The sequence below is a fragment of the Triplophysa rosa genome, linkage group LG10, assembly GCF_024868665.1.
Source record: "Triplophysa rosa linkage group LG10, Trosa_1v2, whole genome shotgun sequence".
Lineage (NCBI taxonomy): Eukaryota > Metazoa > Chordata > Actinopteri > Cypriniformes > Nemacheilidae > Triplophysa > Triplophysa rosa.
In genome coordinates this window covers 22,595,868-22,618,527 of record NC_079899.1, presented here as the reverse complement: position 1 = coordinate 22,618,527, position 22,660 = coordinate 22,595,868, and the positions used below count along the sequence as shown (strand labels likewise).

Below are 22,660 nucleotides of genomic sequence, written 5' to 3'. Positions count from 1 at the left end.
CCCTGCACGAGCACTGCGGGTGAGAGAGAAAGCGCCAGACTGGAGCATATCACGAAACTACAGACTGAAAGAAGGTCAATTTACAGTTTATTTACAGAATTACAGTTTCTGTTCATCTGACCATCCGGAATCTGGGAGCGCCACCACAAGAAATCGGGGTGTACTGCCGCTCCGGTAAGCACAGTGTACGTAGGTACGGATTTAGATCTTAAGTATGTGGAAAAAATCGATACCTGGTGCCAGAGTATCGATAACGTCTCGCGGGCCAAAATATCGTGATAAATCGCCAAATCGATTACCCCCCACCCCTAGTGGAAACAGAACCTAAGACAGTTGACCCTTTGCGTGGAGTTTGATCTACAGGCGACCGGACCAATCATAACGCCGATATTATGCGCCCCCCCCCCCTTTACTATTCGCCATTTTGTCCGACAATCAAACCATGAATTTAACTGGCTGCGCATTATGTGGTTTTAAAAAGTGCTTCACCATTGTTGCTGGCCGTCACACGGTACGAACATGATCCCAGCTAAAAGTCATGACACTGTGGAATCTTAGTTGTCATAATGTATAACAAATTAGGGCTGTCAACGTTAACGCGTTAACGCATGCGATTATTTTTTTCAAATTAACGCGTGAAAAATATTTAACGCAATTAACGCAGCATCCGTTTGTTTTGACATTTTTTGTCTAGCGTTACATTATGTAATCACGCTCTTATTGGTGTACAGGCTTTTAAACCACTTAAGCGCGATTTTAAACAGTTGCTTTGACGCGTTCAATGAAGATAGACAGCTTCTAAACTGTGGGACGCGGCAAAACGCAACGCGAGGTCCAGTCTGGTGTAAACAGTCACGGGCTGAAGGCTGCGTCGGTGAATCTCTGTCAGACAGCGCATCCGTGTTAAATTCTCTTTCGTGCTTGAATGGATAAAACCACACAAGATTATGTCAGAAAGCCCGTTTTGTCTAGCATTTTCTTAAGCAAGACTTCAAAGTGTAAAATTAAATCTTAAATGAATGCAAAGAGTTGTGAAAATTGGAGTGCGGTGACGGTCAGATCTGCGTACTGAGACGGCTCTTAAAGGGGCCGCGTTCTTAAACGTGCTGCTGTGACTCCTGTCACTAACGTTAATCAAAGAACAAAATAAAAGAAGAAATCAATGTGATTTTGTAGCTTTAATGAGAATTCTTCTGCATTTAATTTATAATTTAGCATTAAAGACTGTAAAGTGTTTGAGAACTTGCTTCAATTTCCGTATATTTCATGATAGCTCTCAATTATATTGTTGAATGGCTATAATTAATGTTAAAATAATAAATTTAATAGAGACATCACTTACAGTACTAATATCAAAATGTTTTCTTTCATTCATAAAATGTGCTGTTAAAGAAATATGTTGTTTCTACATCAATTTGAAGATTAAATGTGAAATTATTCAAATGTAAAAGTATATTTTAAAATAGTATTGTTATGTGTGATTAATCGCGATTAATCACAGAAAATGTGTGATTAATCCGATTAATTTTTTTAATCGATTGACAGCACTAATAACAATACCGACTTCTTAAAACAGACTCATACAAGAAGACTTGTCCGGAGTTTTACTTCATAGACTGGCTGTCATGTGATCCGCGCAGAAGGACTGCATCTCATCAACACTGCCAGAATTTTATCACAGGTAAAATTTGATCTTTATGGTCATAATCACGGTTTCACCCGTTGCCTAAAGGTGTCAGAAACCAATGGCGCTATCCAGACGTCATGTCGTTACAGCGCGCACAGTACGTGAGGCTAGAGCTTCGATCTTTATTGTGTTTACTTTATTCCGAGTCACTTTCACATCCTGAATATATACTTCAAATGCACATCGCAGACTTTCTTACTGCTTTTGGCTGAAAGTAAAAGTTTTCCAGAAAATGATTATTTCACGATAAATATTCTTTAGTGCAGTGGGAGCGCTTTGGCTGATGTCGGACATAGCAAAAGGGGGCGGGCTTTGTGAAGGGTCAATTCCACAAACCTAAAAGAACACAAGGGTGAGTAGACAATGACAAAATATTTGCTTTTCTTAGAACTATTGCTTTAATAAATGAGCAGCACTCTGATATTTTGTGAGAATATGATGCCTTCTAACACCAATTCGGAGGAAAATGACGTGCTCGATGAGCAATCCCGAATACTTCAGCCCCTAAGCAATAAAGACAAGTCAACAATTTGCCAAAAACAACAGCAAGCTATGCTGCAAAACAAATTGATTATAGATCCAGTCCGTCCCATCCTTCTGATGCCGGGCAGGCTGAGAGGGAGGCGGCTTGCTATTCTCACGGATTGTCCATTAGACTCTGCATTAATCCTTAAATGCAAAATCAATACCGAGAGGCAAATGAGATCAGAGCTCTTCTGCAGAGCGAAACACACGCTGGTGCAAGTCATGCTTCCAGAAGATGTTTGTTCATTTTGTCCCACACTGTGCGTTCTTGCTTCTTTAGAGAAAACGAGGAGACATCTAAAGATCTGAGACATGCATAGAAAGCCTTTTATACACTTTTAAAGACAAATGAGGATTTCAATAGGTTATTTTATTATCATGGGGTTTCGTGATTTACACTTGCAAAAAAAAAAGTTACTAAACCCCAAAAGGTAGTAATAATAAGACGTTGTTTCTTTTGTAAATTATTTTGTTTTAAATGGTATTTTTGTCTGTTTCTCAGAATCACGGAGATCTGAGTTTTTGGGGTGTATATGTGTGGTCTTTTTAACTGGGCTGTGGCAGGTCCATCTGTTCCAGGTTTAATGTCTGCGTTCACGGGCGGTGCGGATAGCTGAAGGATGCACGTTAAGCCCACCGGTTCAAGCTGTGTACATACTGCAGGCACTCACACAGATGGCGGTGATCGACTGTACCGTGACATTCAGGGTTAATCTTTAAAGTTGTCCTCACACCCGAGTGGACTGCATTTGTGAGAAAAGAGGATTTAGAGAATAAAACTAAAGACAAATGCATCATAGGAAAGTGTGTACATGCGTGTATGTACTGTACGTGTGTATCTGTGTCAACACCTGCGTCTTTGCATGCTCAGCAGTGCAGTTCATCTATTCCCAAAGGAACTTTAAAATTAATGGTCAGATTGGATTGGCTAACACAGTCCATCTCCTTTCTCCCCATTTGTTTTGGTTGCTGTTTGGATGGTAGTTGATTTCTGTATTATTGCATATTATTTGAACTTTGGTTGAACTCATTTCACTGCATATATTAGTCGGTGTGTCTGTATGGAGTTGTGTACACATCGAGCGAGCTCTTATGGGTCCGGTTGGAATTAGCATGAAGTACCTTTGCAATAACAAGACGATTCTAAACTTCACAAGACAATGAAACTCTAGTTCCGCCTGGTCTCACAAACCAACCTTTTCACTTTTGGCACAAATTCTAATTATGTTGGCCAAGATCCTTCTACTCGCACGCATCTATTCAAAATAAATAAGTAATAAAAACCACAGTCCACTTTCACATTTAGGGGTGTAAAAATGTAAATTCAGCGATACCACAATTTTAGATCAAACCAGGAATCTTAATAAAATGATGGTGCAGCAGTCTAATGGACACACTTTAAAAATAATCCAGTGGCTTAGTAAATATCACAAAAATAAAAACCTATATTAACTTAATCAAATCTTTTGAAATCATTTAAGTGATTTTTTTAAATGGGACATTAAACTTGACAAAAAATCTAACCGTTAATTTCTCAAAAAAAACTGAAAGATTTCCTGTGGCTCAGTGGTTAGAGCAATGGTGCAAGCAACGCCAAGGTCATGGGTTTGATCCCAGGGGGTTGCACATAGTCAGAAACAAATGTATAATACAATGCAAAGTAAGTCGCTTTGGATATAAGCGTCTGCCAAATGCATAAATGTAATTGTAAAAATTTACATACATCATTTAAGTTCATTCAATGAAAATAATAAGTATTTAATTAACAGATGATATTTTTACTATACCCTTAATACACATATTTGATATTTTTATATTTGAGTTTACTCAAATTTACCTATATTTTACTTGCGTTTACTCAATTTAGCAGAATATTTCATTTATTTCACAGCTTAAAAATGTACTCAATATTTCTGTTTTGCCTTTTTGTATAAAATGCATTAGGCAGTCTGTGAATGGTCGGATATTATGCAACCAAGTCTCACAGCAGTTCGTGGCATAGGCACAAAAGTTGGAATCTATTGATTCATGTTCATGGACATGAATTTCATCTTTTTTCGTGTCAGCACGACTTTTAATTCGCAGACCGCGTGTGTATGAACATTTATATTTATAACCTGCTATCAAAGTCGTTCATATTTGGAGGTGACTAACCAACACCTTACCCTGTCCCAAACCCTGAAATCACAGCCACAAAGGCAAATTGCGCTAAAATCACGAGTTTCACAAAGTGGCAAAGCAATGAAGGCCTTCCTTAACCCCGCCCCTAAACCTAAAGTCACAGAGGAAAATCATAATCAAATCACAATGAAACGTACGAATGAGAGCATAGGAATTTACCTTGTAAAGTAGGTATGAATCCCCATCAGTTTGCGCTGATATATATTTATACAAATGAAAGATACCGCAAATTAAAATACGTTAGATTGAAAGTTGTGCTGACTGACACGAAAAAAGGGGGAAATTCGTGTCCATGAACACGAATCAATAGATAACAGTTCATGACAATGTCTTGAATTCCCGAGAGACGCGTTGGACTGTGACATCTGAGGCTGACACAGAAAACTTCTTGGGTAATTTCATAATATTACATAGCAAGTGCTGTCATTCACCTTCCATTCTGCTTCGATGCAATACTTATTTTTATATCCCTCTTTAAATAAACACCTTTAAGCGCCAAATCGTAACCTTTTGCTTGTTATATTTTCAGCTTCTGGAGCGATTATATTGACAGTTACCTCCAGGGACACTCACAAAGGCACTGGGTGAAATGTTATGACCATTACGAGGCGATTCCCTCATATTTAACCTCTCCTTTGAGGTGCACCGACAGTTATCCCGTACTCATCCTTCTGCTTTCCACCGGTATTTTCCTTTAATCCCATAAAGCTTTGCTTGGCTGAACGGGTGCTGTGAACTTCATGCATGAGGTAATCACCTCACTGGGTGTGTTTTCTTTCCTCGCACTCTGAAACCCAACAAAGCCAGAGAGAGAGAGAGAACTATTGATCTTCATAAAGCCCAGCTTTTCCAGCTGTGAACGCCGTCTCTCGGCTCAGAGATAAGATGCTTGCTTCACTTTACATACTCAAAAGAGAGTTTAATGACAAATACATTCAAGCGAAACACCAAGCAAACAAACACGCCCTTCTGTGCATATCCCGAAGCATGGCGGGCAATCTCAACTCATACAGACACTTTTTACTTTTTCTTTTATTTATTTTTCACTCTAATTTTGCGTTTACATGATGTTTGTTGATATGTATTCATTAGGTAATGTACTATATATATATATATATATTTTCGTTTCATGTTGTCCTTCTCTTTCTACTCAGCAAGACAAATTAGTTTCCATAAAGATCGTCTAAATATTCCAGACAATTGTGATGTTTTACATTAAAAGCTTTTCGGGTTCGTTGACCGTGAGCCTCATTCGGTTCTTACTCCTAAGTAGTAATGGATTTGATATACTGTACAGCTGCTGACAGATTTCGCAGAGGTTATGACACGAGCCATTTTCAATCGAGATTTCTGTGAACGCTGTTGGCGTATTAGCCATTTATATAACATTAGCAGAAACGCTTACATAAAATCACTGATGTGATATAATCGCAAATAATGATAGATGGAAATTTAAGCCGCCCTGCATTATAACATTAAACAGACTTGCCAATCAGACGAGATCCCTGGGGTTTCAAAGGAGATAACTCAATTACTCTTAGTTCTGAGAAAGAGAGCCTGATAAACCCTGCTGTTGCGGATCTGACGGACAGATTAGGTAAAAAAAAGTGTTTGGGACGGGCTGTTATGTTTGGAAGCTTACTTTACAAATGCTTTTCACATTATTTGCTATTGCTTTCATGTCTTTGGTGGTGTCTTGTGTTGGTCCATAGTTTCACGTTGTGGGCTTATCAATGCAACTGTGAATTGGAACATTGGACTTTATAATATTTACAGTAAGACTAAGGACTCACGCAGGGACCATGTGTTGCAACAGATTAAATACGTGGCAGCCCAATGATGGTGAAACTTCCCCAGCTGAGTCCGGGTACCACCCAATGTTTCTTTATCTCATCTCCATAAACATCTTAGGGAGTTTCTTCTGTCACCTGTGATATGAATACTAGGAGATTTTTGTTAGCATCTTTGGAACGATGTGTATTGTGAAAAGCGCTATAAATAAACAAAAATTGGAATCATCTTCCCAGCCAGAAGTGCTACAGATGCTCTGTTCGAGATTAAAAGAGTTCTGCTGCTCTGTTTCAAATCAGAAGGGTCATGACGGCGGTCCAGCGGAAATATCTGGAGGCGTCTGTGACCATCCTCGCCCGCAGGGCGCTCTTTCCTCGCCTGGCTTCAGTTGATGCTGCTGGATGTGATCAGTGGCCAAGGTGGGCGGAAACTCAAGGGGGGTGAAGGATCTTCTAACAAGCTGTGAGAGACAGGCCACAGGGGGCAGAGAGAGGCTACAGAGGCACCGCAATTGGGTTTGAGTTGTGGGTGTGTTTGTGTGTATAAGGATGCTCTGGGTCGGACCTCCAGCAGACAGCTTGAACGTTACAACTCCCGCTGAGCTTCAGTTATCAGACACAGGAAACCACACAGAGACCTTATTAACACATATGCCAGAGTGACACGTGAAGTCACACGCATGCCATCGTGACAAGCATAGTCTCATTCGTGTGGCATCTTCAAACTGCGAATCATATGAACGTGTGCAAAAGAAATGGCTGCATGTTCTGTAAACGTTAAGATGTGTGTTTTTGTATAAAACTAGACACATAATCAAAGGGTTTCTCACCGATTTTTTTATATTCACAACAAGTTTATTTGTATGCTCTTCTACTAGAAAACGGTGTGCTTTCCTCAATTCTTCAAAATATCTAATTTAGTGTTCAACAGAACAAAAAATACACAATTCTACTATGGTAGTAAATGATTTCCAGGAATTGAAAATTACTAACATTCTTCCAAATATCTTTCTTTTGTGTTCAGCAGAACGAAGTAATTTACACAGGTTCGTAACAACTTGTGGGTGAGTAAATGATGACAGATGCAGATGTTTCCTATACTGTATGTGTACATATATATGTTTATAAATACAAAATAAATATGCACAGTGCACAGACATATTATGTCAACACAAACTTTTATTCCGGATGCGATTAATCGTGATCAATCGTTAATCAGCCCTGATTTTACAGAATTTTCACATATTACAAAAACATTAAATAGAAATACACTGCAAATTTCCAAATTTTCCAAATACAAATGTTGTTTTATTTTCTGGCACCTTGCCTTCCAAAATTGTACCATTTTTTACAGTGCATCTTTTTCCACGGTAAAGATGTTCAGGTATTCATGCACGTCCACTGCTTATTGTCTTATTAATTCATTAGTGGAAAAAAAAATAAAAAAATAAGACAAACACTGAATGATCAAAAGACCAGAATATCATAGAGACTTTAAGGTTGGCCTTTTCGATTTGGACCAGTGGGTAACCATCTAGTAATGCCCTGGCAATGACCCACAGCTTCCTCGCTATGTATCGGTGAGTATAACATCTTCAAGCATCGCCTCTTCTCCAGAAACGTCACAAATCTAGTTCTTCTATGAGACCACATACAAAGAAACGGTCGAGCATATTGTCTGATGGTATCGTCTCGTATTTATAAACAGGCAGAGCGGCATTACGAGGGTCAGTGGGCAGAGACGCATCTTCTTTGTGTCTAATTCCAGCCCGCAGCCTTTTACTCCGGGATTACACACAAACCAAAGGAGAAATGAGATTCCCCGATAGGATCTGTCCTGTGTCACAAGCTCACATGCTTTATTAAAATTCATCTCATCGCATGCGGGGCGGAATTCATTTTCCCATCCAATTAAGTGACCCAGCTCTGTCTCTAGCAGTTGCGTCTGCATGCGACACGCTCACGTGGTTTCTTCCTGTTTGATCAGTGGCGAACAATAGGTTATCTCACCGGAGCGCAGATTTCCCATGATTGCTGCACTCTGCTCCCCTAAAGCGTAACTCTAGAAAATTGGGAAAAGTTGGCGGAGCAGGGCGAGGTGTACAATATTGCTTTATTTTGCCTTTTCATGTACAACTGCAGGGATCACAAGAGAGACGAAGCAACAACGTGGGACGCACTGCCACACAGAGGAAAATGTTGCATCTTAGATTCATTGCGTGATCGTGCGTGGCTCTGGAGATTCTTACTTATGTTTCAAATGAAATATTTAAGGACGTTTCTCCTCAAACACGCACAGTAAGAGTATCTAGGTACACAAGTAGATAGCATTCAAATTTGATAAGAAATTGTGCATATGCAGACTTGGCAAATGAATCTTGCTTTGTTGAGTTCTGATCTGAAACTCTAAATGAGACATTAGAGAAAACAACTGAATATTAAAGACCCCCCATGGGCTGGAGGATCAGAACACAGTTTGTGACGTTGTTGAGATATTTCCTGAAACTATAAAGCTGTAATGTGAGATGACTGCAATCTTCGTTCTTCATTTGCTCTCGTTGTTGTCGAGGAGATGGAATTGACATAATAAAGAGAACTAATGTGTGCTTTCTCTTCCCTGTATGAGGGAAAGCAAATCATGTAGGGCGGGCAGCAAAGCCAGCTGGCCAGAATGAAGGAAGAGATGTGAATATGAGGAGAGAGATGTTTAGTATGGATGCTGTATTGTGTGTTTCACTGGCAGTAATGCTGTGGGTGGTCATTGCTCCAGGCAACCACAGCGGATGTTTTGATGATTTTTTCCTCTCTATCTCAATCCATCTCTCTCAGTCTGTACCTTTCTCTCTTTTATGGAGATTTTAGCACTCTGTTTTGCCATTAGGCGATGATTAATCTTGAATAAGCAGTCTGAAAAATGTTGCTGCCATCCCTCAGCGCGAGGAAAACATACAGCTCCATTTTTCTCTTGTTGAAGTTTGAATCTACGTCCTCTGGGAAAGTCAGCCTCCCTCTTAAGACTTTTACAGCAGAACATATTTACACGGACATCTGCAGTGTATCCCTTTTCTTATTCTTAATGGAGCAGATATGGGATTTTACATCATGCCATATTCCAAGTTCAGAACTTTCTATAGCAATGCAACTGGGTAGTGGGTATATGTTTTTTTTTTGTTTATTGTGTAAGTGTGGTTGTGAACACAAACTTGAGCGGTGTTCTGTTGTTCCATGTGATGTGTGCAAGGGTATTTCTTCTGCATTTCATGAGTTATTATTATTATTTATCTCTTTGATATTTACTATACTGTAGTCACTTGTCTGTAACTAAATTGTCCTTTTATACAAAGTTGCTTTGAAAGTACAACCCTCTAAAAGGTGCAACTCTGAGAATCCCACGAGGTGGTGAAGACGGGATCTTTATGCATGCAACTGAAATGTGCAAGGACACTTTGGGTGTATGTACGTAAATGCATTATTATAAGTTAATTTAAGGTAAGATATTAGCTGTTATTTTTAACACACTAAATAAGCTAAATAAAGCTCTTATTGTTCGGAGTTAGCCAGAAGTTGGTTTTGTTAAGCTTTCGGCATACCCCAAGTACTTGCTTTTTTATTAAAGCAATTTTAAATCTGGCTAGCAGGTCCTCAACCCAAGCACATGCTCTACACTTTACCACAATGGTAACCCCCCAAAAACATTAACATACCAGAAACTCTTTTAAATACAAACATAAAAGAGTATTAAACATGAACAAATATCCCTGTTTCATCATTTTGATAATGCAACTTTTACTCTCCCTATTCAGCCCCGTGCAAAGCATGATGGGAAGTGGAAACGCTACTTTAACACAACTAAATTAATTTATGTTGTGTTAACTTGATTTATTTTAGTAAATTGAACAAGCATCAAATATGATTTTGATCTACTTGATTGAAACATGTTAATTTAAAATGTAAACATTTAGTTAAGCCAAAGCATTACTGTTTTTAGTCCGATTAACACAATGCAATTGTGTTTGAACATAAAACCTACTACAATGGTTTTAAAACAAAATTAATTGTTTAAATGAAGTGAACAGTACCGTAAAATCATTTTTTTGAGTGTAGCTAATGGTGCTACATTCCTGAATGAGAGAGAAAACAAGTACCCGTAATGCATTGCAACACGAGCAGCTAATAACGGACACATAATTTTCTTTAGTTAGAATATTTTCCTTGTTTGGGGCACATAGTAACATCGTTGTGGAAAACGTAGAGAAGGTGTGTGATTCCTGCATCACCAAACCCTTGCAAACTAGTGATTACCTTTTATTAAGATCACATCTTAAATTTTGAGATTTGTGTACAAATTTATTCAGAACAGGAGTAACATAAAGAAAAAAGCAGTTTTGTGACTTGTTCAAAATGCCTAAAAATCGTTTTTCTTCATTTTTTGTTCTTCATTTGAATGCTCTTAAAGGGATACTCCACTCAAAAATGAAAATGAAAATGCACATGATTCATGATTCTGTCCCCAAGTTGTTGCAAACCTGTATAATTTGTTTTGTTTTGTTGAATACAAAGAAAGATATTTGGAAAAATTTTAGCTACTGACATTTCTGGGACATCATTGACTACCATAGTAGGAAACATTAAAATGGTAGTCAATGGTGCCCTAGAACTGTATGTTTTCCTAAATTCTTCAAAATATATTCTTTCTATTGTGTTCAACAGAACAAAAAAATGATACAATAATTTCCCTACTATGGTACACTCTAAAAAAAATCTGTAAAAATAGTGCACAATATACTGTATTAATATGAAGGAATTTTCCGTATTCGTTTTTGCCTGTATTTTACATTTTGCACGGCATTAAATTGCATTTTAGCATTAACGGAAATGTCAGTCAAATAAAGGAAAATTTACTGGTAGTTTTCTGCCAGTACTTTATCCATTTTTTACAGGATTTTTTGTCCCAAAAATGTCAGTTGCTAACATTCTTCCAAATCGAACAAAGGTTTGGAAAAATTTGAGGGTGAGTAAATGATGACAGAATTTTTGGTTTTGGGTGGAATATCCCTTTAATGAAGCAGGAAATATGCGGATGCAAGTCTGTGAAATAATTGGAAAGTGCTAATGTGTTAATTCTTGCATTTGAATGCGTAAAGGACAAATGAGTTTGATGAATCCGAAGATTTTAGGATATTTGGAGATTGGAATGGACAAAAACGCATTAGAAAAACGTTGTTAGCTGTTCGGTAGGGATGAGAAGTGAACTACGTGTTAAGATTGACACTGTTACAGTTAATACTGGTAAAATTGTCACCTCAAGTGAACAGCTGCTTTGAAAATTGAAAACCTGTTTTAAATGGTTTGACTCTATTTTGTCATCCACATGACCTCAATTTGTCCTATGATAAATAAATCAAAAATATGACTTGTTCTTCTGTGGATTCAGTGTTCATGAATCAGATCCACTGCCATGAATCACACACTCAACATACTGTTCATATGCACAGTATCTTAATACTCACTATCTCACTTTGCCTTTCCTCTCTCGCCCTTCTCACTCAAATCCTGGTGCTTAATTCTATCCACAGAGTGGAATGGAAATCAATAGTAAAGACTTACAGTGTGGGAAAGAACATGGTCTTTGCATGTGCTCTGCATTGGGTGGCAGAATTACATTTGTTTTACTTGTGTTATTTTTATCGTGCACGTGCTGAGGTTAATATAACAGAATGAGTCATCCTTCTTATTTAAAGGGATAGTTCACCTAAAAATGGGCAGTCACTGATTGCTCACCGTGGTGAACAGAGGCTGTGCAAGTCCAAAAATGAAGGCATAAAAGCACTGTAAAAGTATCATAAAAGTTGATGGTATGTATAAGTTGAAATAGCCATTAAATCTTGTTTATGTGATTTAATGTGATGTGACGGCATGCCAGTCATTTAATTAGACGCACGTCTTGGATGAGGTAATGTTAGTGACTTTTTATTTTGTTCCCCACTTAAAGCTGTGATTATTTTGAATGTAATGCATTTGTTATGGCATTTTGCTGTTGCTCTGTGTCATTATTTGGAGTTTTAGAGCCCTGTTGGGTCATTCACTTGTAGTTACAATTGAACCTCTTGTGTTTCACTGAAGAAAGAAAAGCATACAGATTTGCAATGTTAGATAGTTCAACCAAAAATAAAAATTCTGTCATCATTTACTCACCCTCTTGTAATTTCAAACCTGTGTGACTGACTTTGTTCTGCGGAACATGACAGAAGATATTTGTAAGAATGTTGGTAACCGAACAACATTGATTGCATTGATTTTGTGTCTGTACAATAGAAGTGAATGGGTACCGCTATTGTTAGGTTACCAACATTTTTCAAAATATCTTCTTTTGCGTTCTGCAGAAGAAAGAAAATCAATCAAGTGATGACAATCCCTTTGGGGTTGAACTATCCCTTTAAGACTTTACCAACAAGATAATGTAGTCAGTCAGAAGGTTCTGTCTCATGCTCTTGTAATTTCACGTCTGATACTGATTTTATAGTCTGATGTCAGATTCTTTTTGCATTTAATGATGGCAGAGTTTTCATGCAGTAGACTCTACGAGAGCTATGAATTGTTAGACCCTGTATTGTGTCATTACACACTCAGCTCGCTGCAATTATATAATTAAATATAATACCAGTGCCCCCACTCGGTCAGGGTCTCACAAAAGTCTTCACACACACAGTCATTATGAAACAGCTCTTCTGCACACCCACACAGTTCTAATGCAAAGTGAAGGACTCTGCAGTGGGAGAAATGAGTCACACCTTTAAGAGATGTGTTGAAGCCCGAGGAGACGAGAGGAAGATGTTAAAACCCTTGAAATCTCCAACCACAAGAGCACATTGTGTAGAATGCATTAGTGTTGTGCTTAATTGGTAGAGCTTTAATAAACCGATGTGTTGAAATGATTCCTGTGTGTTATGAGGATTGTTAGTCTTGTGTTATGCTGAGCCTGAAATAAATGCACGCTCCTTAGAGACAACGTGGGTCTATTTTGAGCAGTGTTGCCATGTGCACTTAACTTAAGCGACTTTTTAAAGTTGTTTATAAATATGGCCTGAGAATTATGCTTGGTCCATATTGGTGCAATGAAATTTGACCAAAATATAACTTTTCCCCCTCTCTCTTGTATTATATTATTATGTAAATGTGTATCATTATTATATTATGTAAATTATGTATACATTGTATTATTATGTAAATCATTATTACTTTTTTGCCTTTCTACAAATATGTAAGTACACATTTGTTTTCTTTTCTCCATTGGTAGGTAAAGGATTTTTTAAATTCTTGTTTAATATTGTTTTTATGCTGGAATTGCGCTAGAATAAACCAAATTTATTCAAATAATTTCCCCCTTTTTTTAAACGCCCTAACAAATAGAATAGGAAAAATGTGTCAACTTATTTACTCTACTCTTATTTTGTTGAGACGAGTCCCGTGTAGGGATGTTTTTATCTGACCAGGTTGGTTGTTTTTCTTGAGATCTGGCAACACTGGTTTTATGCTTGGAATGCTGCTGCTGATGTGTTTCAAAAGTGCTGATTTTTCTCATCTTTTGTGGGGTTTTGTTTGTACTGTACAGGATAAACTGCTCAAAACACCTGAAATAACGGCAGAATAGCTCCAGCATTCTGTTCTAACATGTGTTTGTATAATCCTGTACATTTGATAATTCATGATCAATCAACAAATCGCTGCTGTCCTTCTGAAACCTCGTATCTCCATATTTTTTTATTTTTGGCCACCCTTTATGTTTGTCACTAGGCTTTGCAAATATCTAACCAATAAAATGATTTAAAAAGTGTTTGTCAACTTTGACAACATGGTATTTAATAATTTAAAAAGTACAGTGTTTTTTCCATTTCCTGAAAAAACGCAAATTTTGACGTCTGAAGTTTTGAAACTACAGCAATGTCCTAACAATAATAAAAGTCTGATTTGTATAAAATTGTTGTTTAAAGTCACAATCGTATTATAATCACACCATTTTCCTTTCTCTTTTCCAGGTGTAAGTACCTGATTTACAATGGAAAAGCTGCTTGTCTGCCTGTTGGTTATTGGAATGGCAGTGAAGGCCCAGATCTGTCCGAAGCGCTGCGTGTGTCAAGTTCTGTCCCCCAACCTCGCAACTCTCTGTGCCAAAAAAGGACTGCTCTTTGTCCCGCCCAACATTGACAGGCACACCGTGGAGCTCCGGCTAGCTGATAACTTTGTCACCAGTGTAAAACGAAAAGACTTGGCCAACATGACAAAGCTGGTGGATCTCACTTTGTCAAGGAATACGATAAGCTTCATCACCCCACATGCTTTCGCGGACCTGGAAAACCTACGAGCCTTGCATCTCGATCACAATCGGTTGACCCGAATATCCAACGACACCTTCAGTGGCATGTCCAAGCTACATCACCTGATTCTGAACAACAACCAACTGACCCTCATTCACATGGGAGCCTTCAATGACCTTTTAGCCCTGGAAGAACTGGACTTATCCTACAACAACCTGGAATCCATCCCCTGGGAGGCCATTCAGAGGATGACCAGCCTGCACACTCTCAGCCTGGACCACAACATGATCGACTACATTCCCGAGGGAACCTTCTCCCTCTTGCAGAAGCTCAATCGCTTGGACGTGACCTCCAACAAGCTCCAGAAACTCCCACCGGACCCTCTTTTCCAGCGGGCGCAGGTTCTTGCCACGTCGGGTCTTCTGAGCTCTAGCATGTTTGCCCTGAGCTTCGGAGGAAATCCTCTACACTGCAACTGCGAGCTTCTGTGGCTCAGGCGACTTAAACGTGAGGACGACTTGGAGACGTGTGCCACGCCCTCGCACCTCTCCGGGCGTTACTTCTGGTCCATCCCGGAGGAGGAGTTTCTTTGCGAGCCGCCCCTCATCACCCGCCGCTCCCACGAGATGAGGGTTCTGGAGGGCCAGAGAGTGGCGTTGAAGTGCAAAGCCAGGGGAGACCCGGAACCTGTCATTCACTGGATATCTCCTGACGGGAAGTTAATTTCGAACTCGTCACGTACGTTGGTTTACAACAACGGCACGCTGGACATTCTGATAAGCACGGTAAAGGATACGGGCTCTTTCACTTGCATCTCCTCGAATCCCGCCGGGGAGGCCCATCAGACTGTGGAGCTGGTCATTATCAAGCTTCCACACATTAGCAACAGCACCAACAACATCCAAGAGCCTGACCCCGGCTCTTCAGACATCTCCACTTCTACAAGGGCTGGAGCAAACGGCAGTAACCACACCGGCGATGCCAAGACCAGTCTGGATAAGAGGGTGGTTATCGCCGAAGCCACTTCATCCACCGCTCTCATCAAATTTAACTTCCAGAGGAATATACCCGGAATACGCATGTTTCAGATTCAGTATAATGGAACTTATGATGATTCTCTTGTTTACAGGTGAGAATAACAAACTTTTTTGGAAGTTGAAGGCTAGAGAAACAGTCATTCTTACTTATTTGATGATTAATGATCTACATTGAACATAGAATTTAGTTCACCCAAAAAGATGACAATTCTGTCACCATTTACTCACCCTCTTGTCATTTCAAACCTGTTTGACTTTCTTTTATCTGCAGAACACAAAAGAAGATATTTTGAAGAATGTTGGTAACTGAATAAAGGCGGTACCCATTGCATTGGTTTTGCGTCTATAGAATGGAAGTCAACAGGTACTGGCGTTGTTCAGGTTACCAACATTCTTCAAAATATCTTTAGTGTTTTGTAGAAGAAAAGTGAATTAGCAAAGTGTATTTAAGTATAGTTCATATGTACTTAAGTATGTAGTGAGTACTAGTATACTACTTGGGACTAAATTACTTTAAGTGTAGTTAACATTTAGTACGCAACTAGTGTTAAACTACGTTTTTCTGAGAAGTGCATAAAAACGACACTCTCAGAAAAAAAGTACAAAAACTGTCACTGGGCCGGTACCCTTTAAAAGGGTCCTGTACCATTGAGTATAGACACATGTATACATTTGGTAGAACATGTATTTTGAGGTACTACTATGCACCATTTAGGTGCAAAAGTGAAGTTTTTGAAAGGGTACAGCCCCAGTGACCACTTCAGCAATTGTTTAAGGTATACTTCCTTGTTTATATTTTAAACGAGGATTACTAATTCACACTCAAATAAACTTTTTTTTTACAGACATCAGATATGACAGTTATGTTGCACAGTTTCAGTTTTTAGTATATAGTATATGATCATCTAATCTTCTGTCATTATTTCCTGAATGGATCCCTGGATGATATGCATAACCTTGTGTTAAATGGAATTGATTGGATTGTCTTTACAAAAACACAGGTGATACAGCTTGGTTTTAAAGAGGCCAAACCTGGAAAACAGCTTATGCAAAGTTCATTAGCACACACAGCCATCACCAGTTTGTGTGTTGTTCTAAATCAGTTGCGTGCTCTTTGTTCAAGTGAAACCAGAGAACAGAAATCCATTTCTAATTTTCTTTTAAGCAAGTAATGCTGCGGTACTTAAAAACGTTGTGTGTGAAATGACTGCTGCGTTTATATAATATTTTTTCCGTGCTTTTTGTATACAAGAACTACTGTATTCTACATATTTATGAACGTCTGACACAGCTTTCAAATACTCAGCTGCAGTTCTTGTACACTGACTTCAGATTTTTTCTTGTTGAAGCTGGTGTGTAGTTTTTATTTTTGATGGTACAAAACCCATCCCGGGTTGAAATGCATCGACTGTTATGCAAGTCATTTGTTGGTTGCTATCCGATTAGTGTAAACAGTACGCTAACAATTAGTGTGATTAGTGTAACAAAACATTTATTTGAGCATCCTGACTAGCCTGACACACCAACATCCAATAGATTTAAATGAAAGTCTGGGTTTGGGGTGGGGCTATCTGTTTTTCCAACCAATTAAAATAGGGGTGCGTCTTTAGAAAGCATCTTTGAAATCATCCTTTATTTCATTTCGCGTGAAAGTGCAAAAATTATCAACCTGATCTCACAGGAAAATGTAATCGATTGAGTTGGAGATTTCGTATTAATTGATAAAATGTGAATTGTACAAAAACAATCAGAGTTTTACAAAAAAAAGCAATAACGAAGCTTCACGCCTAAACCTAACATCACTGGTGCAAAAGCAGATTGCACTAAAATGTACAATGGAGAAACTCTTACGAATGATCCACCTTGTAAAATAGATTTGAATTGCCATGAAATTGTGTTGGAAATTAGGCACTTCGGCTTTAAAAGTCATTTTTAAAACATTGGGCTATTTGTGTCATTTGCTCTATTGGAGCTTTAAGCGTTCGGTATTTACTATCATATAATTTCCTGAGTAATGAATAAAATCTGTAGACCTCTGATTAGCATTAGCTAAAGTGTCTAGTTAGAGCACATAAAACTGTACAATTAACTAATTACTTAAGTTTACAGCAGCGATAATATTCCGAACCATTGCACGTGTCAGCCAATCTCTGTTTTAGTGCTATCTCGAACATTATTCCCTTTCATACTCTCTGTACGCCCTAATATATTCTCATAATTATGTTCTATTCAGACACGCTTGAGGGAATCAAAAAGAGAGTCGGTTTTTGGGTTACTTTATCTCAATGGGCCGCTGTAAATGAGCTGCTAATCACAATAACGCACACATTGCCCATGAGTGTTCAGTTCAGTCAAACCCACAGTATTGCAGTGAATTACCTTGTAATTTGTGTACTGAGAACATCGTGTGGGAAGTCCTTTTTGAAATGATGAGAATGAAGCCCACGGAACGACTACAGATAGATATTGACCTATTTTACTAGAGAAGAGCCCAGTGAGGCTTATACCCCATGTTGTTATCAAATTGATATACTACACCGGCAGTTTCGGCAACACTTTTGGTAACTGGCTGGTTTTAGTGAAATGTACAACAACATAATTTAATAGACATCACAAACAGGGCAGAAATTGCTATATTTGCCAGTATCGCCAGATGACGTGAATGTAAAGGGATAGTTCACTCAAAAATGAAAATTCTATCATGATTTATTCACCCTCATGTCACTCCAGACCTGTATGACTTTCTTTCTTCTGCAGAACACAAAAGAAGAGATTTTGAAGAATGTAACATTGGATCCCATTGACTACCATTGAATGGACACAAAACCACCGAGACATTTTTCAGAATATATGTTTTGTGTTCCACAGTCATATTCATGTTAAAAGCTGAACTAGCCCTTTAAATTCCTTTTTAAGGTCACAATGATGATGTCCCATCCTTTATCTATCTGACTGTCGGTCCGGGCAAATCCTACAGCTTTTCTTCTCTTAACACCAATTCATGATGCTAATGAATCGCAGCAGGTGCTAATTAGATGTTGTATTTAACTATAAAGCTTCTATAAATGAGATAAAATTCTCAGACTCAGTCCACTGAGAGCAGTACAGTTGATCATTTATAAGAACATTACAATCAGCACGCGCACCTGTTAATGTTCCGGCACAAAAAATGCAAATGTTTTCAACCGTTTTGTGAAACTCGACCTAATCAACTAACCTCTTAACAGCATTATACACACTTTGTGATGCTTATAACAACCCCGCAATTAAAAACCTCCCTTGATTCATTTGTATGGACGGTGGCGCACACTATCACCCAGCGTGCTGAAACGCTCTGACCGACCGGGGCAGAAGAGCATGAGCCCATTTCTACTGAGAGCCTTTGTGTTCCAAATCCAGTCGGTTTGCACAGAGCAGTTCTTTCAGAAGCCTGAATGCGCTGAATGTTTGCCAGGCTGTGAAAGAGGCAGGTGGGGCACATGGGGAAGAATGATAAGAGATGCTATTGTTCACGTCTGCGACGAACCACTAGGAGAGCGGTAGCGGACCCTGGGTACCCGCAGGTACAGCGGTACTTCCTGTAGATAAAGATTTAATGCCGCTTCGGTCTCACGCTCTTTAGATGACGTGATTAAACATGCCTTCAGCAGGGTAAACATAAAACCGATAAGAGATCGTGCAGATATCACAGTTTGCCCAGAATAGCATAATGCATTCTCCCTTAGGTCTGAGTTTGCCATTTAAAAGAAAAGGCTGCCAAAATATTTACATTTTTGTAAAGGTCTTAAATGTGCACTTTATCTCTGTCCCGTTTCAATGAAATCAGAAAATATTGTAAGTGTGGACACTGTTTTTGATGTACAGCTGCAAACATGTGATTGCAATGTTTCTGGTTGCAAACTGTATAATTGTACTGTATGCTTTTATTATTAGTTAGTTTTAATATTCATTCATAAAAAATAAATATTAGAAATTGTATTCACGAATATAATTTTATAATTATTGGTTAATATTTATTATATGTTCAGAATATTTATTTTTTTATTATTAATTAAATCATTAATATGTATTATTTATTTAAAGTATTGAATATTTGTGAATTTAGTGAAATGGAGCTGGTGTCATGTCTTTTCTTGGCTAGAGCACCAAGCGATAAATAACATCCACTGTGAGGACAAACAAAGAAAAAAAAAACATTTTGCAGGCACTGGTTTCACTCTTGAGGTTGCTAAGACGGATGAATGAAACATGTCATGTTCTATTCTAACACTGTTCTTTCCTTTGCCCAACAGAATGATTCCCCCAACGAGTAAAAACTTCCTGGTGAATAACCTGGCTGCAGGGACGCAGTACGACCTCTGCGTGCTGGCCATCTACGACGACGGCATCACCTCGCTGACGGCCACGCGGGTTGTGGGCTGTGTGCAGTTCACTACGGAGTCTGAATATTTGCGCTGCCACTTCATGCAGTCCCAGTTCCTGGGCGGCACAATGATCATTATCATCGGGGGCATAATCGTCGCCTCCGTCCTGATTTTTATCATCATCCTCATGATCCGCTATAAGGTGTGCAACAGCGGCGACGCTACCAAGGGGACCTCGGTCACCGAGGTGCACTCGCAAACCAACGGGGCGCAGTCACAGGGGTGTTCAGTCACCCCCTCCGTGTCCAAACAAGGTGCTTTGAGCTTGGAAGGAGGTGAAGATTACCAAAAGAGTTCTGCCCAGCCTCCAGATTCCCAAACCCACACCTCGGAGACCTCCATTCTGGACTGCTCCACTACCACTTCCCTTGTAAGTCAAAGCTGGACGACACCCGGCTCTTCAGGATCACTCAAGCCAAAGCGCAAACCGGCGCCAAAGCCCGTTCCCACGGCTGGCGCCGAGCCCAAGGTGGAGGCGCTACCCAACGCGGAGACGCAAAACACCAACCGCAACAACTCCACCGCCCTGCAGCAGCCTCTCCTGCCCGCCCCTGCGCCCTCTTCTCGCTTCAAAGACACCCCGATCTTACGGAGGGCACGCCCCTCTGCATCCAAGTATATGACACTGCCTGTGGAAGGAGTGCGAGCCAAACGCAGGTACTCTTTAAACGAGAACCTGTCAAAACATCACTGCTATATCGGTCCGCAGAAGCTGGGGGACGTGTTTTGCAAGCGGAGTATGTCCATGAACGGAATGCTGGTACAGATGGCAAACTCGGATGTAGACAGTGAGAAAGCCACATTGTCCAGTTCAGAGTGGATTTTAGAAAGCACGGTGTGAATGTACAACTCTGTTCTGAAGGCCATGTGCCTACATTTCTCATGTTGTGTATGTGCAGTTGTTTGCGCGTGAGTGTGTGCGTGTGTGCGTGCATAGGCACTCAAAGTATATACACGTGTGAATGAGTGAATGTGCCTGAACGCACGCGAGTCAGAGATTTGCACCGTTTCTTTTGTTTCCATCTTCAAATCATATTTTCCGCCGTCATTTCTTTTGTTTTCTGGAAGCCCACGAATTATGCGGATGCTAGCCTTGAGGGAGTCCTCTCCAAGGGTCTCCTTCCTCTGAAGGTGGTAGCTGCTTAGATTAAGATCCACATAGCAACCATCAAAGAGACTCACCTCCACCTTCACTACACTCTCCGAGCATCATGGTAAGAGGAAAACATTGGTGCCTTCCTGTGTCCTCTTGCCAGAGGCTCCTACTGGATGTGAGCTTTGTCTAAGGATGGAAATAAACTTGCGAGTTTTCACAAAAAAGCCTTTCTATTCAAGGAAATGACATTTCCTGCATATTATAGAAAACTTTAAAACAAGTATATAAAGACTCGGTACTGGGACCTGTTATTAAATTGATATTTTTTAAAATCAAACCTTTTCTTTTCGGTGATGTTAATTTTGCCTTAGTTTTAAGGCACAAAAAAATCCATGTACAGAAAGACAACATCTGCTGTGTTCTTATGTTGTGTAAAATAATAAAAAAAATCTAACTATTTCCCCGTGTCATTGTAAAGGCTGAACAAATGGAGGTGTCTGTGTTACATGATTCGTGGGTCAACATTCGAGACCCTTACTCATAAATCCTGTTAAATTGGCAGCTGTGGTTGCCAGATATTCACGCATCACTCGGGCCAATAAACACTAATTTTATATCGTGTTCTCCCTCTACAGACACATAACACACGGCAAATAATTCAGTAAATATTATCATGTAGTATGAATTACCTCAATGTACATAACAAATGACAATTAAAGGGACTGTTGAGCTGTTTAAATCTAATCACATATGTTTGGTCTGGTTATCCTCACACTGTGAGCTCTAAAATCAGATCAAGCATAATATAAGGAAATAATCAATGCATCAGGTACTAGGATCTCATCATTTATTAAAGAAACTGCATTATAAGGCGATTTAAATGACAATCAATCACATTAGTGTTGAGGACATGTTAACAATGAGGCAAAAATTGAAGGCGATTGCTTCAATGCTTTCAATACCTTTGAGAAGAGGCGATAAAAAACTCACAGGGAAATTCAACCATACACTCAAAAAAATGCTTGGTTGTTTTAAAACATGGTTGGGTAAAATAAGGACAAAACCAACCTTAAAAATGTTCATAAACTGTATGAGCAAACCATGGGTTGAAACAACCCGGCGTATCTTTGTTGTCCTTCCAAAACCAAATTTGCTGTTTTTCAGGAAATAGAAAAAACACTGTACTTGTTCAATTATAAAATACTGTGTTGTCAAAGTTCACAAGCACTTCTGAATCCATTTTATGGGTAAGATATTTGCAAAACCCATTGACAAACTGGGTGACTAATAATAAAAAGGTGACTAATAATCACAAAATATGGTGATAGAAGGTTTCAGAAGGATAGCATGTGAATTTAGTCCAAGGTTTTGTCCATATGTTACCCAACCATGGGTTGAATCAACACAGCATTTGTTTTAGTTTAAGAAGACTGAATGTCGGATTTATGACTTCCTGAACAATTATGTGAGACAATTATATGTGATTACATGAATTCCACTGATTATATGTGTAAGCGTTAACATCCAAGTCAACATTCTTACAAAATCTACACATTTGACATTAAAGGTTATTGATAACTAAAGTAAGACCCTCATTTAAAATGT

General features: G+C 39.1%; 1 protein-coding gene across 1 annotated transcript in view; it reads left to right on the top strand.

The window, feature by feature from the left end:
- Positions 1–21,504, top strand: part of lrfn5a (leucine rich repeat and fibronectin type III domain containing 5a) — a 40,029-nt gene extending 18,525 nt beyond the window's left edge. The window contains exons 2-3 of the mRNA XM_057344849.1: positions 14,220–15,627; positions 19,828–21,504. Of these exons, the coding sequence (XP_057200832.1) occupies positions 14,240–15,627; positions 19,828–20,800 (2,361 nt within the window). The 5' untranslated portion in view covers positions 14,220–14,239 and the 3' untranslated portion in view covers positions 20,801–21,504. The remainder of the gene's footprint in view (positions 1–14,219; positions 15,628–19,827) is intronic.
- Positions 21,505–22,660: the final 1,156 nt, after the last annotated feature.